Source organism: Nanorana parkeri, unplaced genomic scaffold (genome assembly GCF_000935625.1).
Source record: "Nanorana parkeri isolate BGI_ZX_2015 unplaced genomic scaffold, ASM93562v1 scaffold928, whole genome shotgun sequence".
In the NCBI taxonomy this organism is placed as follows: Eukaryota; Metazoa; Chordata; class Amphibia; order Anura; family Dicroglossidae; genus Nanorana; species Nanorana parkeri.
Window position 1 is genome coordinate 147,868 of NW_017307196.1, and position 17,525 is coordinate 165,392.

Consider the following 17,525-nt stretch of genomic DNA (forward strand, 5'->3'; position numbering starts at 1 on the left):
GAACTGTGGTGGTCTCTGGTTGCCTAAGAACTGTGGTGATCTCTGGTTGCCTAAGAACTGTTGTGGTCTCCGGTTGCCTAAGAACTGTGGTGGTCTCCGGTTGCCTAAGAACTGTGGTGGTCTCTAGCTTCCTGCATCAGAACTGTGGTGGTCTCTAGCTTCCTGCCATGGAACTGTGGTGGTCTCTAGCTGCCTGCCATGGAACTGAGGTGGTCTCTAGCTGCCTGCCATGGAACTGAGGTGGTCTCTAGCTGCCTGCTATAGCACTGAGGATGTATGTATGTCATGTAGGTGTCTGCATTGCATTATGGGATGTATGTCATGTAGGTGTCTGCATTGCATTATGGGATGTATGTCATGTAGGTGCCTGCATTGCATTGTGGGATGGATGGATGTCGTGTAGGTGCCTGCATTGCATTATGGGATGGTGTGGTGGACATGCTGCAAATTTGAGTGTCCACGTTTGGCTCTTCCATGGTTCTCTGCAGGAACAATTATATTGGGAGTAAAGCTTTGCATGGCTAGTAGATTTTCATGCTAACGTTCATTTGAAAAATCTCATCAAAGCATTTGCTCATGCCATCAGAGACCTGACCAATGTCATTTGATGGGGACATTGGATTTTTTGAATTAATGGAGCTTCCCCAAACGAAAACCACGTCCCCTGTTAGAATTTCGTTTGTTCCAAGAAAACATTTCCGCTTTGCTCCTTGGATTATTTTCATCTGAAAAACATATTTTGTTCAAACAAAATTCTGCTGGTGTATTACGAGCTTAACTGGTACTTGTGGTTCTTTGTCATTTCCTAATGACAGGTTCCCTTGCTGAGCGGTTTGTTTTGTCTTCTGTTGGTGGTTCTCCGAAGCATTGGAAAACTAACAAGAGTCCTCTTATGTCCTAATTACAAAAGCCGAACAGAAGCTTTTTTTTATATAATACTTCCTGTGCAGTTTTTTGTCTGCTGCCATTGTGTTAGATTCTGGGCTGTGATATTTGAAGTCCTGTAATTCACATTTGCTGTAATTCCCCCAGAAACAGGAACTAAACACAGCTACAGCTGTCACTGGATGCTTCTTATATACACAGCTTCCTTTGTGTCCTATTGTCAGAAGTGTCCTCGTTCACCTTCCGCACTTCCTCTAGATTCCAGTATGAAAGCAGATCAAATCTGGTCAGTTTAGGGATTACTTTAAACAAGTAAACAGCCAACACGCTTCAACTTTGCCAACGCTGTGCAAATCCAGGTACAAGCGTTTGTTGTACTTTTGTTTCCTTGCTGCAAAACAGTCTTCAACTTTTGTATTGTTCTTTTTTTAAAGTTCATGTTCACATTGGAGGTGAGGAGATTAAGGGGGGATATGATCTCCATGTACAAAATGTTCAATGGTGGCAGCAACATTAGCGATAAACTGTTTAAAATTAATTCCATTGCAAAAACTAGAGGCTGCCACCTAAAATTGGTGGAAAAAAAATTCCAGCACAAGGGGCGAAGGGGGTTCTTTACAGTAAGATCAGTTAGGGTCTGGAACTCACTGCCGCCTGCAGGCAGTGATTTCAGCAAACAATGTGGAATGGTTCAAGAAACTTTTGGACGATTTCTTAACCAGTTGACATCCGCGGTGTTAAACCCCCTTCCCATCCAGGCCATTTTTCAGTATTCAGCGCTGCGGTACTTTAACTGACATTTATTCCGTCATGCAGCGCTGTACTGAAATGAATTTTATACCCTTTTTTGGGGACAGATAGAGCTTTCTTTTGGTGGTATTTATTCACCACTGGGGTTTTATTTTTTTACTATATTAAGGAAAAATTACCAAAATTTTTTTTAAAAAAACAGTTTCCCCTATATTAAATGATAAAACATTTATTATTACCCAATTTTTTGGTAAAATATAAAAGATGGGGTCACGTCGGGTAAAAAGACACTAAACATGTCAAGCCTTAAAATTGCGTGCGCGCGCGAAACCTCAAAAAACGATAATACCCAAAATTGGCCCTAGGCGACGCTTTAAAAGCTGTTACCGCTCATCAGTTTAGTGTTATCAGTGATTGATGGCCCTAAAATGATTGCTCTCACTGCGACGTTCTCGGCGATATGTAACATGTGTAGCGCAATTGTAATTTTTGCGCGCTGGGGCACCGGACGCGTATTTACGTTTATAGGCGCGTAAACGTGGGGGTGGGGGAGTTAAACATTTTGGGGGGGTTTTTTCCCCTTTTTTTATATGTGGCTTTTATTTTATTTTACTTTTTTATGTGTTACTTTTCTTTTTTTTTATTTATATTTTTTTTTTTGCACTTATTGTTATTGCTATTATATAGGGGGATAACAACCCCCTATATAATAGCAAAGGCACACTGACAGGTCCTCTCTATGGAGATATTAGGGGTCTCTAGGACCCCTAATATCACCTATGGACCCCAAAAGAAGCTGATAAAGCAGAGATCTGCTTTATCAGCTTCTTCTCTCTCCAGATGACTGACAGGTGAATGCGGAAGTGATGTAACACACATCACTTCTGCATTCACAGCCCGGACGGGGATCAGCAATGAGCTGATCTCCCGTCCTCCTCCTCTTGACGCCCTCGGAGCCGGTCCCGGGATCCAAGATGGGGCAGCGGATCCCGGGAATCAAGGTGAGGGGTCGGGGGGGGAAACCGGAAGCGCTGACCGGGCGCAACCCGCAGATGCTGCAGTGCCGTCCGTCCGTTTTTTTACTACGGGCGGACGGCAAGAGGTTAAGGGACCGTAATATACAGGGGTACAGGTACTCCTAGAATGAGATCCTAATAGGTTGGACTTGATGGGCTAATGTCTTTATTCAACCTCAAATACTATGTAACTATGTAAAGTGACCCATTCTGTCCTTGCTGCTATCCAGTCTAGCAGTACCGGTTTATAGAGGATGTTACAATTATTGGTCCTTCTCCCTCCTCGCAGCTCTACCAGCCTACCAGAAAAGGAGGGATGATGTCATTGTATCTGCTCTGATACATGATGTCATTGTATCCAAACTACTCTGTAAAAATCTATTTTAGAAGTCGGAGTTGTCTATCTAGGCAAAGCTGGAGAGTGGGGAATAGAGAGCCAACAGCAGCCTAGAACAGGTACTGTTAAATCGCGGAACAATGGGGGAATGGCATATATATATTGTATCCTACCAGTCCTTAGACGTAGTGGCTGCATTCGTTTGCTTTTTCTTTTTTTTATCCTTCTTTCCCTTTCTATTCACCCCCATTTTTTCTGCCAATAACACAGTTCCAGTGGTAGGGTGACAACGTTCACTCGCCTTCTGTGTCAGGACAACAGGAATGAGATGGGACTAAGGAATCCCGCCCATCTTCTATTGTCCATAGCATAGAGGGGTGTCGTTTTTAGAAAACAATGTCATTCAAAAACAGGCAGAGAGCACAGGAAGTTTTCAGTTACTAGATTTCCGTCTGGGTCAACGGATATTTTATTTTAACTTGTTTACAAACATAACAAAACACTTTCAGTGGTATATTTATTAGATCAAAAGGGAGCAAATAGGAGAAGTTCATTGTTAGGGGATGCATACAGTACAAGACCAACACCTGTTTAAATGTCTTCCTGTACTAGTCTGTTACATATTGATATAGCAGTGACCTCATCAGTTACATAGTAATACCGCAGTGACCTCATCAGTTACATAGTAAGACTGCAGTGACCTCATCAGTTACATAGTAATACCGCAGTGACCTCATCGGTTGCATAGTAATACCGCAGTGACCTCATCGGTTACATAGTAATACCGCAGTAACCTCATCATTTACATAGGAATACCGCAATAACCTCATCATTTACATAGGAATACCGCAATTACCTCATCAGTTACATAGTGATACCGCAGTGACCTCATCAGTTACATAGTAATACTGCAGTGACCTCATCTGTTACATAGTAATACCGCAGTGAAATCATCATTTACATAGTGATACTGCAGTAACCTCATCATTAACATAGGAATACTGCAGTGACCTCATTAGTAACAAAGGAATACATCAGTGACCTTATCAGTTACATAGGAATGCTGCAGTGGCCTCATCAGTTACATAGGAATATCACAGTGGCCTCATCAGTTACATAGGAATGCCGCAGTGGCCTCATCAGTTACATAGGAATGCCGCAGTGGCCTCATCAGTTTCATAGGAATATCGCAGTGGCCTCATCAGTTACATAGGAATGCCGCAGTGGCCTCATCAGTTACATAGGAATGCCGCAGTGGCCTCATCAGTTTCATAGGAATATCGCAGTGGCCTCATCAGTTACATAGAAATATCGCAGTGGCCTCATCAGTTACATAGGACTATCGCAGTGACCATTTGGAGATGGGTTTCTCTTGTCTGTGTAGCTAATGCTCTGTTGTTGTTTTCTTTTCAGTTGACAAACTGCAGTTTGAGCCTCCACTCAGGAAGGAGACGGAAGCCAATGAAATTGTGAGTTGAGTCTTCTACCCATAAGAAACCTTTAGGATATACCCTTGTTTGTTTGAGTGTTGTGTCTTACTGCTTGACATGGCGATCCAGGCAACATATATTGCAGTCATTTAAAGTGAGATGTTGGACACGTAGACTGTTTACATTTTGCCTATCTCTGTATAGAAATGAGAGATATAAATTGGGGGAAGGGGGCGTGTCCTAAACATGGCGGCGTGAGGTGCTCGATCTGAGGAGCTCCGCGGCTTCAGAGTACCATCTGCACTCTTACTATAGACTTTACCCCACCAATACCCCGGATCGCGCTATGTCGACCCGCAGGAAGGCTGGCGGATCCAACTCGCAGGTCTCCGACGCTTCGTTACAGCAGTTTTTCTCCCCGAGGAGCGCTGCCCCCATGGATCGAGGTAGGCCTCGGACGGCATCTTCCACATCTGCGCGTGTCCCGGCACACAGCACTCGCTGGCGGGGATCTCCTTCCCCGGATGCCTCCCGGCATGGCTCTGACTCACTGGAACCACCCGATCCAGACCCCCATGATGATGGAGCTGAACTGGCGGATGAATTACCAGCGGATGTACCGGAGGGGATTCGGGCCTTGCTGCGGTACCTCCCAACTAAACGGGACTTCGAGTCCATGGTGTATAAATTGGGGGAAACTAACAAAGAAAAGCATACTCCAGCTCTTCTCTGCCCTACCCCTCTATACCCCTCTATATCCCTATCCCTGTATAGAGAATGTCCTTTCCATGGCATTTCATATTTGGATATTCCACCTTAACCAAGCAAGCACTTACCTTACTTACTCATTTTGGGTGATGATTTATCTAATGTCAGGATTACAGAAACAAAGAAAAACATTTACTTTTTCAAAATGTTTCCGGTATCCATTGCTGCATACAGTTCTTTTGCACCATAGAACACCACAACAACAAAAATGCAGCATGCAATACTTTTTTATGCGTTGATTTGCATTAGAGCACAAGGCTGTCTAGCACAGTGCAGTGCATTGTGGTGTGAACTGGCCCTAGAGGATTAGGCTAGGTTCACACCTAGGCGATTCAGATGCTGAGCTGTTTTCGTGTGGCTGTCGCGTGTAGAGCTGCAGCTAACGATTATTTTCAAAATCGATTAGTTAGCCGATTATTAAGTTCGATTAATCGGTTAATCGGATAAACTATATGTTTTCAATCGTGCGACTGTTCATTTTTTTGCTACTTCAGTATTATATTTTAAGTCCATCAGCCAGCAATGCAATTCACCTCAACAGTGTGCTGCTGCCTCCTGCTGGCAATTTGTGGAAGTGCTGGAACAGCTGCCTTATGAGAATTTGACTCTTTTTGCCTTTTTTCTTAAATCCTCTCTCATGTGCTTCATTTGTTAAAAGAACATTTGGCAAATTTTTATAGTAGAATTCCAGGCATTAAAATAATCACTCCAGTCTCATCCCCCATGCCCTGACAATGTGCACCCTTTAACTGCATGCAGAACATATGCTGTAATGCACAGGAAAAATAGAGAGGAGTCAGGACAACCTCTGCAGCAAGGATTAGTAAAAAAAAAATCCTAACTGGAGTTGTGCTTTAACAAATAGAACCATAAAAAAGTGCTGGTGTTTCCCACAGTATGTGGCTGTCACCATTCATTTTCTAATCTACACTAGAAGTATGATTGCTGGGATTTGGTTTGTCTTGACAATGCTGCCGTACCTCTCTGTGTTTTTTCCTTCTTTCTGGGCCCAAGCATTGTGTGTTAACCTTTCACATCATACACGTGTGTTAATTTAATATTTTTATTGCTGGTTACATCTGAACAAAAATATCCTAATGCTTTATGTTTTTTTTATTAAGACTGAAAATATTTTTTCTTTCTCTCTCCTCTTATAGGGAGGAAGTCAGGATAACGAATTCTCGCATAGCTGGAATCCTTTTGCTAATGGCGCTAACAACAGCGAGTAAGAAAATTACTGAATTTAAAGAAGTCACCCATTAAAACCCTTTCCAGAAATTAGTAATTTGCACCCCTCAGCTCATTAACTTCCATAGCACAGCTGAGGCCTGTAAATCCCGAACCCTTATCGGAAATCTGCAGTCTAATTATAGAACTGAATAAGAACCTTTGACAGAAAGTAACAACCACTGTGTCTAATAGGACTGATTTCAGACCGAAGCTCAAACCTCAACATTCTATAGACATTAAAGTGGCACTAGACTCCGGAGGTAAATCTTACAAATGCATTTAAGTACCTGAACTATTAACAAAAATGTATCTTATTTGTGTATCACTCGGCTGTAGATCCTCCAATCATTTCTGAATTGGTGCTGACACTGTCCTTCCTTCTGGAGGGGGGCTACTTTTGTTCCCCATGGTCCCTGTGTGTGTTGTAAAGTAGTCACCACTCCAAGCTCACTCCTGTGATGGACTACAATCCCAATACAAATGAGTAAACTAATAATGAGATTGTAGTCCATCCCGGGAGTGAGATTGGAGCGGTGACTACTTTACAACACACACAGGGACCATGGGGAACAAAAGTAGCCCCCCCTACAGAAGGAAGGACAGTGTCAGCACCAATTCAGAGATGATTGGAGGATCTACAGCCGAGTGATACACACATAAGACACATTTTTGTTAATAGTTAAGGTACTTAAATGTATTTTTAAGATTTAACTCCTGAGTTTTTAGTGTGACTTTTTTTTAAAATATAAATCTAACTTTGCAGTCTGACTCCTCTTACTACAGAATGGATGTGTCCAAACTTCTGTTGTATTTGGCACAATGTTGAAAAGGTTGACATTTTTCCACACATAAATATTTAATATGCTTCAGCTTCTTACCATGTCTTAGATGTGGTGGCTGCATCAGTTTCCTTTTGCAGGCTATGTACATTTTCTGCAAGTACATAAAAATACCTTTTGATCCTACCAGAAATCCTGTGTCCTTGTAACTAAAGTTGTTTTACATGCTGGTTTGTGAGTGTGCCATGATGCCTTTCTACTGTACCACTGTTCAAAGCCCATTTCGTGTGCACCTTACTGTATAACTGGTAACAAATTGTTGAGTGCGTTTGTCGTTTGTTTTGCTTGTAACTAAATGTCACTGTTGTCCGTCTTCCCAGTTGTTTTCTGTGAAGTATAGAACACCCAGTCCCCTTTACAATTCACGGTGAATGCAGTGTTCTGTAGTCCTTCCAGACTTCCTGTCATAGGGTATCAACATTGCTCCTACATATATAAATACATACAATACAGTGAGGGAGCATTGCCACTCTAGGACAGGAAGTGTTACTAACAGGACCACCTGGTGAGCAAAAATCTTGAAAGCTAATGCAGCCACACATCTAAGGACTGTAAGCTGCAATATATGGCATTTTAGTTCTTGGGTTTAACTTTATAGTGACCCTGTTGCAAAAATAAAGTAGAAAAAAAGGTTCCCCTGTACAAAAAAAAAAAAAAAAAAGATGATATACTTGCCTATCCCACCTCCCGTGCCTCCGATCTTGCCTATCTTCAAGAGCTACGGTGCCTGGAGAATACAGTGAAGATTAGCAGCGGGGTAGGTAATATTATCTGGGGGTCTTTCTACTCTCTTTATTTTTGTAATTGGGTCGCTTTACCAACCCTCCTCTGTACGTAGCTGGAGATTGTTGACCTCTTTCCTGGAGAATTACTGTAATCCTAAAACGTGTTATGCTCTATGTTGCTTGAATGTATGTAATACTTTGTATTTATATCAATATTATCACATATTGAAAAATTCTTTGCTGTTTCAACAATCACATTGGTATCCAATATGAGAGGTAATTGGACACCCTAAAAGCAGTGCTAGAGCCTTTCGCTCACGTAAGTCAGACTGTGTGTTCGTTGCATGATTTGCATTGACATCTTTTTGCTATTGCGTTTTTTTTTCCAGTTCTACTATGAAAAAAGCTGTTCCCCCACCACTACCTCCTAAGGTATAAACATTGTTTTCTGCTTTTTTTTGCATGTTGTACTTTGTTCCGGCCGTCACATATTTTAAAGCCTAATGATGATGATGATGATAATCAAAAGTCTGCACACAAATGTTAAAACAAATAACTAAAGCTGAACTCTGGGCAAATACATATAATGTAGCTGTTTACCTGCCAAAGGATTAGTATTTCTGTTCATCCAATCCTGAAATGTATACAGCGCTACCTGACTGGGCATGAGACCTGATTTGTCTCTGTTGTACTTAAGTAACACTTACAGGTCTTGTCTCTTCCCCTGTGTGTGGCTGGACATCGAAAGGAGAAGCAGCAGGCTCATCTTTGTCACTCCGTTCTCTTCTCCTTACAGCATGTTCCTCTGCAGCACAACTCATTGGCTCCTTGTGCTGCTTCTGCGTCTCCCTCTCCCAGCCTTGTGTCTGCTGTAGGACTGCAAGAGGCTGATACCAGGTCAAATTCAGAAACTTAGACCGCTTGGATTTAAAAACATTTAATGATATATCAATGGATACAGAGCTGCATTATTGTGTATTTTTTACCCAGAGTTCAGCTTTAAAGCTTTTATAACGCTTAATGTATTGTCTCAGCCTGCAAGTATGTGTATGTGTACTTTTGAGTCTACTGGAGAGAGTGAAGTATTTTATATAGGTTGGATGTATATATTTGTTGCTGCATCTGTCGAACCTGAAATATGCTTGCATTGTCGTGATGGAACTAATGACTTGCTTTTCTTCTCACAGCCGGTGAGGATGAACAGCTGCCCGGAGAATAATATGGACGAGGACGAGAGATCCAGCACAATCAAATATCAACCGGATAACAGGGCTCCCCAGTTCCCCCGGAGGCAGAGCTCTCCAGGTTGTGGTCGCCATACTGCACCCCCCAATAATGTGCTCTGTAGCAGCATCAGCAGCCCCGGACTGACCAGCAGTAAATTCTTTGAGATGGGTAATTAACACAAAGCAGTGGCAGGGAGACCGGAGACTCCACTGCAGCCCTGCCAGAAAAGGGTCATCACTGTGCCACGCGGCTGCCTGAACATGACATAAGACCCCATGACACTTGCTTTTTCTTTTCAGCATTCTAACTCTGCAGGTCATTAGGTGCTGGTGGATGGGGGGAGCTGGCTTTGTGTGTACGGTTTATATATAAGCTCTTAAATCATCAAAAAGGGTATCTATTGCAGGGACGAGTCTATAATTTTGCCACTTTATAGATCATTGGTTCGACCTCATCTGGAGTACGCGGTCCAGTTCTGGTCACCAGTACTAAGAAAAGATGTCCTTGAGCTGGAAAAAGTCCAGCGGAGGGCAACCAAACTTATTAGGGGTACGGAGGACCAGAGCTACGAGACAAAGCTACTAAATTTAAACATGTTCACATTAGAGGTGAGGAGATTAAGGGGGGATATGATCTCCATGTACAAAATGTTCAATGGTGACAGCAACATTGGCGATAAACTATTTAAAATTAACTCCGTTACCAAAACTAGAGGCCATAACCTAAAATTGGTGGAAAAAAAATTCCAGCACAAGGGGCGAAAGGGGTTCTTCACAGTTAGAGCGGTTAAGGTCTGGAACTCACTGCCACAGGCGGTGATTTCAGCAAAAAACGTGGAATTGTTCAAGAAACTTTTGGGCGATTTTTTAAGGGACCGTAATATACAGGGGTACGGGTACTCCTAGAATGAGATCCTAATAGGTTGGACTTGATGGACTAATGTCTTTATTCAACCTCAAATACTATGTAACTATGTAAAGCTAACCTGTACTTTGCCCATTAAAGGCACTGTCATAGATTTCCTGACAACCTGACCCCTTGCTGTTTATACTTACCTTACTCTGCAGGACCAATTTACTGTCAGACTCATGAAATATCCAGTGCTGCTGTGTCTGGTGGAGTATTTGACATTTTCTCGTACAATGCCTGAATGCTGTCAGATTGGGTCAGGGGGGAGAGTTCTTGGCAGAGCTGGTTGTTAGAGTCCAGGAAATAAATGTAATTCCCACTTGTCTATTGATGGAGGCTGTTCAGTGATTTACAGTCGTCCACTGATTAAGTTCTGTGGAAGAGCCAAAGGCTGTATAAAAGTCAAACTAAACAAAAAAACAAAACAAATTGCAAGCAGGCAGCTACTTTATTGCAGAAGGGACATAGCAGAACAAATGTACCTGCCTGTTCGCAATCTTCTTTGGCATGTGCACTGAGCTTCACATGTGCAACTCGGTGTAACATTATCAGGAAACCTATGTGGCCAATGAAGACAGATAAAGACTTGGCACCTGGAAGAAGCTGGGGAGGGGATATTGGGTCTGGTGAGGGGGGAATGAGGTTACACTTGAGTTCTAGGCTCTTATGTTGAATAAGCCTAGTTGTTAGGAGAGCTACTGGCGTGGATAATTATATTGATTAAGACCACTTCAGATAAAGCAGAACTTAAGTTTGCTGTACTCTGCTCCCCTTCAAAGACTCGAGTCTCTCGCTGGTGCTAGTTGTTTTCCAGGTTGAGGATCTTCAACCATCTTTATTGGCTGGCCTAGGAAGGCTTCACTCCCACGCATGTGCCCAGTAGTTAAGTCATCCTGGCACCGAGGCATGCTGAGAATGTTCACTAAGCTGCTCACAAGTAGTACATTCAATAGAAACATTGCTGTCTGGCAGAAAATAAGTTTATGTTGCAGGAGGGATAAGTTTTTTCACAACATCTGCCTTTGTATTATTTTTAACTTAAAGGAGAACTATGGGGTCAGGGCTTTTCCCCATAGTTCTCCTAAGGGTAACCCAAAGCTAATTGTTCAATATACCTGAACAATGCCTGCATCCAATCAGATTGTTCAGGTATTCCGAGAGCCAGCGGGGCCGGCTAGCAAGATACTGAAGCTTGGCCCAGCGGGAGATTCCTTCATACACAAAGTTTAGCGTAGATGGAGGAATCTGTTGCACTTTTTCCATCTGACCATAGAAAATCTGCAGATAGCTATAGGTGTATGGCCAGCTTTATTCTCATCTCGTCCCCTGATTACAGGTGATCTCTAGGACACGAATTGAGGGGAAGAACAGTAATAAAATAACACGGGGAAGGATTATCACATCTCTTAAGTATTTAGTATTGTCTGTGGCCTACCTGAAGTTTTCTCCTCAATTTATGATGTGTCAATGAGACATTAGGTGAGAATAGATTTCTCCAACAGGGACACAACCAGTGGTAAAAGCCGAGAGAAGCTTTAGCCCTTGCCCGCATTCTATCTCGTGCCATTTATAAGTTGACGGTGATCTGCAGAGTTTGAGTTCTTGAAAGCGCATTGCCATTCTCTCTCATGTCGCACTGTTCATTTTCAGGCTTTGCCTGGCCCCATCACCTCTCACAAACTATTCATTGTATGGGATGGCCACGGCATTCATCTTCACACATGTAACATTCCATATCCTTACCTCCAGCCATCTTATAGAATGGGATTGCCTCCATACATCTCCCTGCTTACTGCTTTGTGGCTTTACTGCATCATAGCACCTTCCATTTTGAACTGTGTTCTTGGTGGTAGTTGCTTTCCTAGGACACAATAAGCTTGGTACAGTCGCCCTTTCTATAACAGGAGAAAATGGTATTCTCCAATAGGTTGGTGTAGGGAAGATGAGCACTACCCAGGTGTAGACTGGTGCTTTTATGTCTTTATACTTGTTGGTTTGGCAGCTTTCATCACTCCCATTCCGCTGCCTACTTGCACTTGCTTTCTTCTCCACCATTGTTATCTTGCTTACACTGACAAACTGGCTTCTCACTTATTCCTTACGTGGAATACCATTTACCACCGATGCTTCTTGTTTTAATTTACTTTATTTTACTGTGCAGGCAATGGGGAGAAACTAAGTAGCCCAGTTGGGGAAAGCTCCAAGCCACAACTGCCACAGAAGAAAGAAAGGAAGGATTTCCCGGTCAGTACTTGAGCTCTTTCTAATTGTTGCATGCTTTATCCTTTAACCTGTTTGTGACTGTAACCTGTAGATTAATATTCCTCAGCATAATATGAGAATGGTACTCTACGTTCATAGCTAGAAGCGGGCAACTGTGCATGCCACTAGCTTTGAGACCACGCATTCACTTCCAGCTACTGATGGCTACTTAGAGCCAATCAGTGTGGTTCCCAGTCATGTGACCATGAGTTTTGTTTTTAAAAGAACCTTACAGGCTGCAGAAGTCATTGTTTTTTCTGTTTGCCCTCACTGTGCACAGACAAAAATGTGTTCTTAAAGGAGAACTATGAGGTGAGTGCTCACCTCACCTCATAGTTCTAGCCGACCTGTGACAATGAGACTGTCACCGGTGGGCTTAGTAGATCGGGAAGTGAGCAAACACATACCGGCGTTCGCTCACCTCTCGATCCTGTCACGGCTCTCTGCCGTGACATGGGAGGGGCTGGATTCCCCCCGCTCCGATCCGCCAGCGCTGACTGGCGGAACGGACGGGGGAGGGGGCGGGTACAGCTGGCTCTGCCTCTAGATAGGCAGAGCCAGCTGTCACTCACGCAGCTGGGAGGATCCAGACATAATTCTCGCGATCCGTTTCAGCTGCGGCGTCTCAGTATCTCGCGGTATACTGAGCTTTGGGTAACGGGAGGACGCTAGTTTGTGTCCTCCCGTTACCCTTCGGAGAAGTATGGGGAAAAGCCCCAACCCCATAGTTCTCCTTTAAAGTGCTTTGGCTAAAATAAGTACGCAAATTAAAGTGGCCCCTGAAAGGAAGATGATTACTATTCACCTCTCAGCCCATGCCATCAACAAGCACACAGGTCATAAAGTCAGTCACGAAGCTGGGCGGATCCCGGCACAATCATCGGGATCCGCTTCAGCTGCGGCATCTCCGTATACCGCGAGCTGTAGCTCGCGGTATACTGAGCCTAGGGTGACGGGAGGACGCTAGTTTGTGTCCTCCCGTTACCCTAAGGGGAACTATGGAGAAAAGCCTTAACCCCATAGTTCTCCTTTAACGCGTGGTAGAGGAAGCTGCTGGTGCATCATTAGGACAAAGCTTTCGTGACATGCTGGGGACTCAATGTGACCATACACTGATCCCAGTTTTCAGACTCTTCCAAGTATGACTGACTGGTATGTTCTCAAGTGGTTTTTGTTTTTTTATTTTACATAACAGTTGGAAGGGAATTTATCAAAACTGGAGCAGACAAAATCTGGAGCAGCTGTGCATGGCAACCAATCAGCTTCTCTCTTTCATTTTCAAATCTTAACTGAACAAACTTAATATAGAAGCCGATTGGTTGCCATGCACAGCTGCTCCAGATTTTGTCTGTTGCCGTTTTGATAAATTTCCCTCCTTATGTTCTTCTAAAATTGCATTGAAGTTCTGTTGCATGGCCAGTGTAGGTGCACATGGTGCTTAGCACAGTTCCACTTTAAAATTTGCGTTGTCAGAACATTATTTTTGCGTGAAAGTTTGCAATAAACATGTTATGGAAATGACAGTGAAAATATCCTTGTTTGTACAAAAATTACAATTGGTGTTCACTGCAAACTGCACTGCAAAATCAAGAACGTTGTGTACTGTATGTCTCGATTACCTGGCTGAGATGTAGGCAAACGTTGGCGTTGTGTCATGTACATTGCAAATAATCTATGTTGTCTTGTCTTCTAGAAACCAGCAATAAATGGATTACCACCCACCCCAAAAGTACTTGTGAGTATTTAACATTTCTTCAAAGACATGCTTAAGATATCGCTACTCATTGCTAGAAACACTGTTCATGACTCGTGAACCTGCCCAGGTTCTCCCTTCCCCAATCTGGCCCAATGGAAAACATTAAACAATCAGATCATCCTAATGAAAAGGTTATGTATAGAATCAGGTAATGTCCTCTTAAATTCTACAAAATGTGGGCCCTATGGCATAATTCTACTCTCACCTAAGTTCAGACTGACCTACCCTGATCCAACAGTCATAACTATTACCATCAGTGTACATTTGCCTGTCTGTATAATATCATATAGAACATGTGCCTCTTTTTTTATACTATATATCTATGTTCGGATGATTTTGCATATTCGTTGTAACTACTCATACCATTTATAATTGTGTGCAATTTTTTAAACTCAATAAACAGTTTTTTAAAAATGCATTTCTATTTAACAGTCCAATGCTGTCATAGCTGAGGCACAGCCACACCCCTGATCATAGGTGTCCTCACACAGACTCGTAGTGCCGAGGAGGAGAGGGGGTGTCTCTGACCAGGTGTTTGGGAATTACTGAGAGAACCGGGTCTATCTCTGTTGCCTATTGGACGTTAGAGTCACATTCAGACACTCAGCACAATAACAAGGCAAACTCTCAAAATGGAAGCGTTCATCTAAAATTGATTCCATATCTATTTCTGTAGCTTCAACTGGTCTTAAAGTGCACACTGCAGTATTTACATATTCTGAGCTAGCATTAGGCACAAAGCAAGTCCCCATTCAACTTTGTAGCTATAGAGAAATGTATCCTCAAAGCTTACAATAGAGGCAAGATAATCTTAAGCTGCCCATACACTGTGCCAACTTCGGCCGGTTCCTCAAGAATTGCTCTAAAATTTGCACAGTGTGTGCCGCTGACGGCACCCTTTCAGCCGGCATCCCTTGATAAGCTGATTGAAGGAGCTGGTCGTAAAACTGACCAGAGCCTGCAGCCAATGATCTGCCGAGTCTCTTCAGCCGCCGGCCGCTGTCAGAATACAATGCAAACAGCGGGAATACCTCGATCGACACACTGGTAATGTTGATGGAGGAATCCACTCTATTTTTTTCATTGAACGAGAAAAATTGAGCTGTATATGGCCAGCCTTCGTTTTTTCCTATTACTTTCTATTGCGCCAGAATTGTGCCACCCTGCCAGCCTTCTAATGTAAACACGCAGCAGGTCTTTCTAAGCTGTTAGAAACTTATTGAAACCGAATTTAGAGTCTCTGTTGTGACCTTTGAGCATGAATTAGTTTACAGTATAAGCAGCTAGAGAGGTCAGGAATGTCTTCTTCTTTTTTTTTTTTAAAGCTTCTTTACGGTCTGTTAATGCTAAACTGGGAAAAATAATTTACCTTTTGTAGTTGGTTCCCATAGTTAAATACTTGTTTTGCCTACGGGGTGATGAATATGTTAATATACTTACCTTATACTTACCTAATATACTTACCTTCACTTTGTATGACCTAACCCTTAAAGCCTTGGATCACAACTCTCTGATGTCATCCCATGCAATGCCGGACCAGCAGTTGTGCATTGTAGGGGAGGATGCAGAAGGTCCACACACATTCTAGAGCATTGGGCTATGAAAGAGAGCGCCCAGGGAGGAAGGGCCACTGATATCGTAAATCAACCCCCCCGGCAGTTTAGCTTTAAGAATATGTAAATGCTTTATGGTTCACAGTCTAGGCACAGGTGCACTTTAAAAACTGCAGCTAAAAAACTAATGTAAAGTCACCCTAAATCCTAATGTTTACTGTGTTTAAGCCTATTATTCCACAAGGAGAATTTTTGTTACTCTCTTATTGTTGACTGTATCGGAGCCTTGAACTGACCTGTTTTATTATTCCTGTAATCATTACCAGTGTCTTGTTTTTCTAGATGGGAGCCTGTTTTTCAAAGGTTTTCGATGGGTGCCCTTTGAAGATAAACTGTGCCACATCATGGATACACCCAGATACGAAAGGTATGGTAGCAGAATAAAAAAAACATCATTATAGATGTCCATCATTCATTCATTTTTAAAGTGTAAGTTTAGGGACTTAACCTTAACGTTGCTTTACTACCTATAGTCGGTGAAGTCCGTTCCAGAGCATTCTGCAACTATACCTTATAGTGTGATTAAAGGCATTTCCATTTAAAATGTTATGCCTCAAATGTTCATCTTTGCTAATTTTTGTGTTATGTTTACAAACTGATATCCTTACTGCATTCGGAGAAACTGACCTACGGTTTCCATGTTAGCAAATTTTTCCTGTATACGTGTCTTCCTTCTAACCTCCCTATCTCTTCTAACAAAGTCACCCTTTTCCTGTTACAAACCTTAGCCCTCTGTCCAGCCTTTCTACTCCTTCCCTTGCTGACAATACTCCATTTCTTCTCTGTATTGGCGGAAGGAGAGAGAAATGTAATGTAGCAGTATATGTAAAAGTGACAATCTATTTAGCCTACTTGTAACTTCTTTTCTTTATCAGATCAATATATCATCTTTGGCACGGAGGATGGAATCTACACCTTAAATCTGAACGAGCTTCATGAAGCCACAATGGAGCAGGTAATGGCAATGACCTGCAATCAGGCCAGCTGTCATATTGTCAGTCATCTGGAACAAGTGCGTCTTGTCCCCTCAGTCTCTGATGTAATTTTCTTTGCGTTGCAGCTGTTTCCCCGAAAGTGCACTTGGCTGTATGTCATTCATAATACCCTCATGTCCTTGTCAGGTAGGTTTTCTGCTAAGCGCAGTGTTATTTAAAGATTTAAAGGGGCATTCTACCCCTGTGGAGTGATGTAGTCCAACCCATAATGACCTCACCTCCTTTTCAGTTAGCGATCACTACTTTGACAGACAGCCGTGTTTTGTATGTGCGTGTATAAAGATGTATACGTTGATATATAACTATGTATGTAGAGCATAATTTGTTACCTAATGAAAGTGTATGTTATCTGGTTTTCAATATGTCTGGCATCATGCTTCATTGTAAAACTGTTGCAGACTTTCTTACCTGGAGAATCTGCCAGTAACTTCGCTCCCTGTTGCTGGCTGACATTGCTAAGCCACTGTCTTGGAATTAGCAGCAGCGTTGTCAGAGTCCCGTGTGTGCTTCTTTAGGTGGTCGTTGAAGTGTCTTATCAGCTCTATCAGATAGATACCCCAACAATCAAATAAGGAGCTGACATGGCATGCTCACAACACTGCTGCTACCTACGGCTTAACATTATCATCCTGCAAGAGGAAGCGCTGTTACTGGCAGGATCTCCAGGTAAGAAACTTGAGAAAATATTTCCTTTATAAAACTGTATGCAGTTGGGTATGATGCCGAACATACTGAGAGAAAAAAAAGAATCTGTTTTTACAAATGTTAATTTTGTTGAAAAGT

General features: G+C 42.6%; 1 protein-coding gene across 1 annotated transcript in view; it reads left to right on the forward strand.

Moving 5' to 3' along the window:
- MAP4K5 (mitogen-activated protein kinase kinase kinase kinase 5) overlaps positions 1–17,525 on the forward strand; it is a 96,282-nt gene that overhangs the window by 70,675 nt on the left and 8,082 nt on the right. The window contains exons 14-22 of the mRNA XM_018566242.1: positions 4,402–4,457; positions 6,344–6,411; positions 8,370–8,412; positions 9,168–9,375; positions 12,278–12,360; positions 14,072–14,113; positions 16,030–16,114; positions 16,623–16,702; positions 16,808–16,868. Of these exons, the coding sequence (XP_018421744.1) occupies positions 4,402–4,457; positions 6,344–6,411; positions 8,370–8,412; positions 9,168–9,375; positions 12,278–12,360; positions 14,072–14,113; positions 16,030–16,114; positions 16,623–16,702; positions 16,808–16,868 (726 nt within the window). The remainder of the gene's footprint in view (positions 1–4,401; positions 4,458–6,343; positions 6,412–8,369; positions 8,413–9,167; positions 9,376–12,277; positions 12,361–14,071; positions 14,114–16,029; positions 16,115–16,622; positions 16,703–16,807; positions 16,869–17,525) is intronic.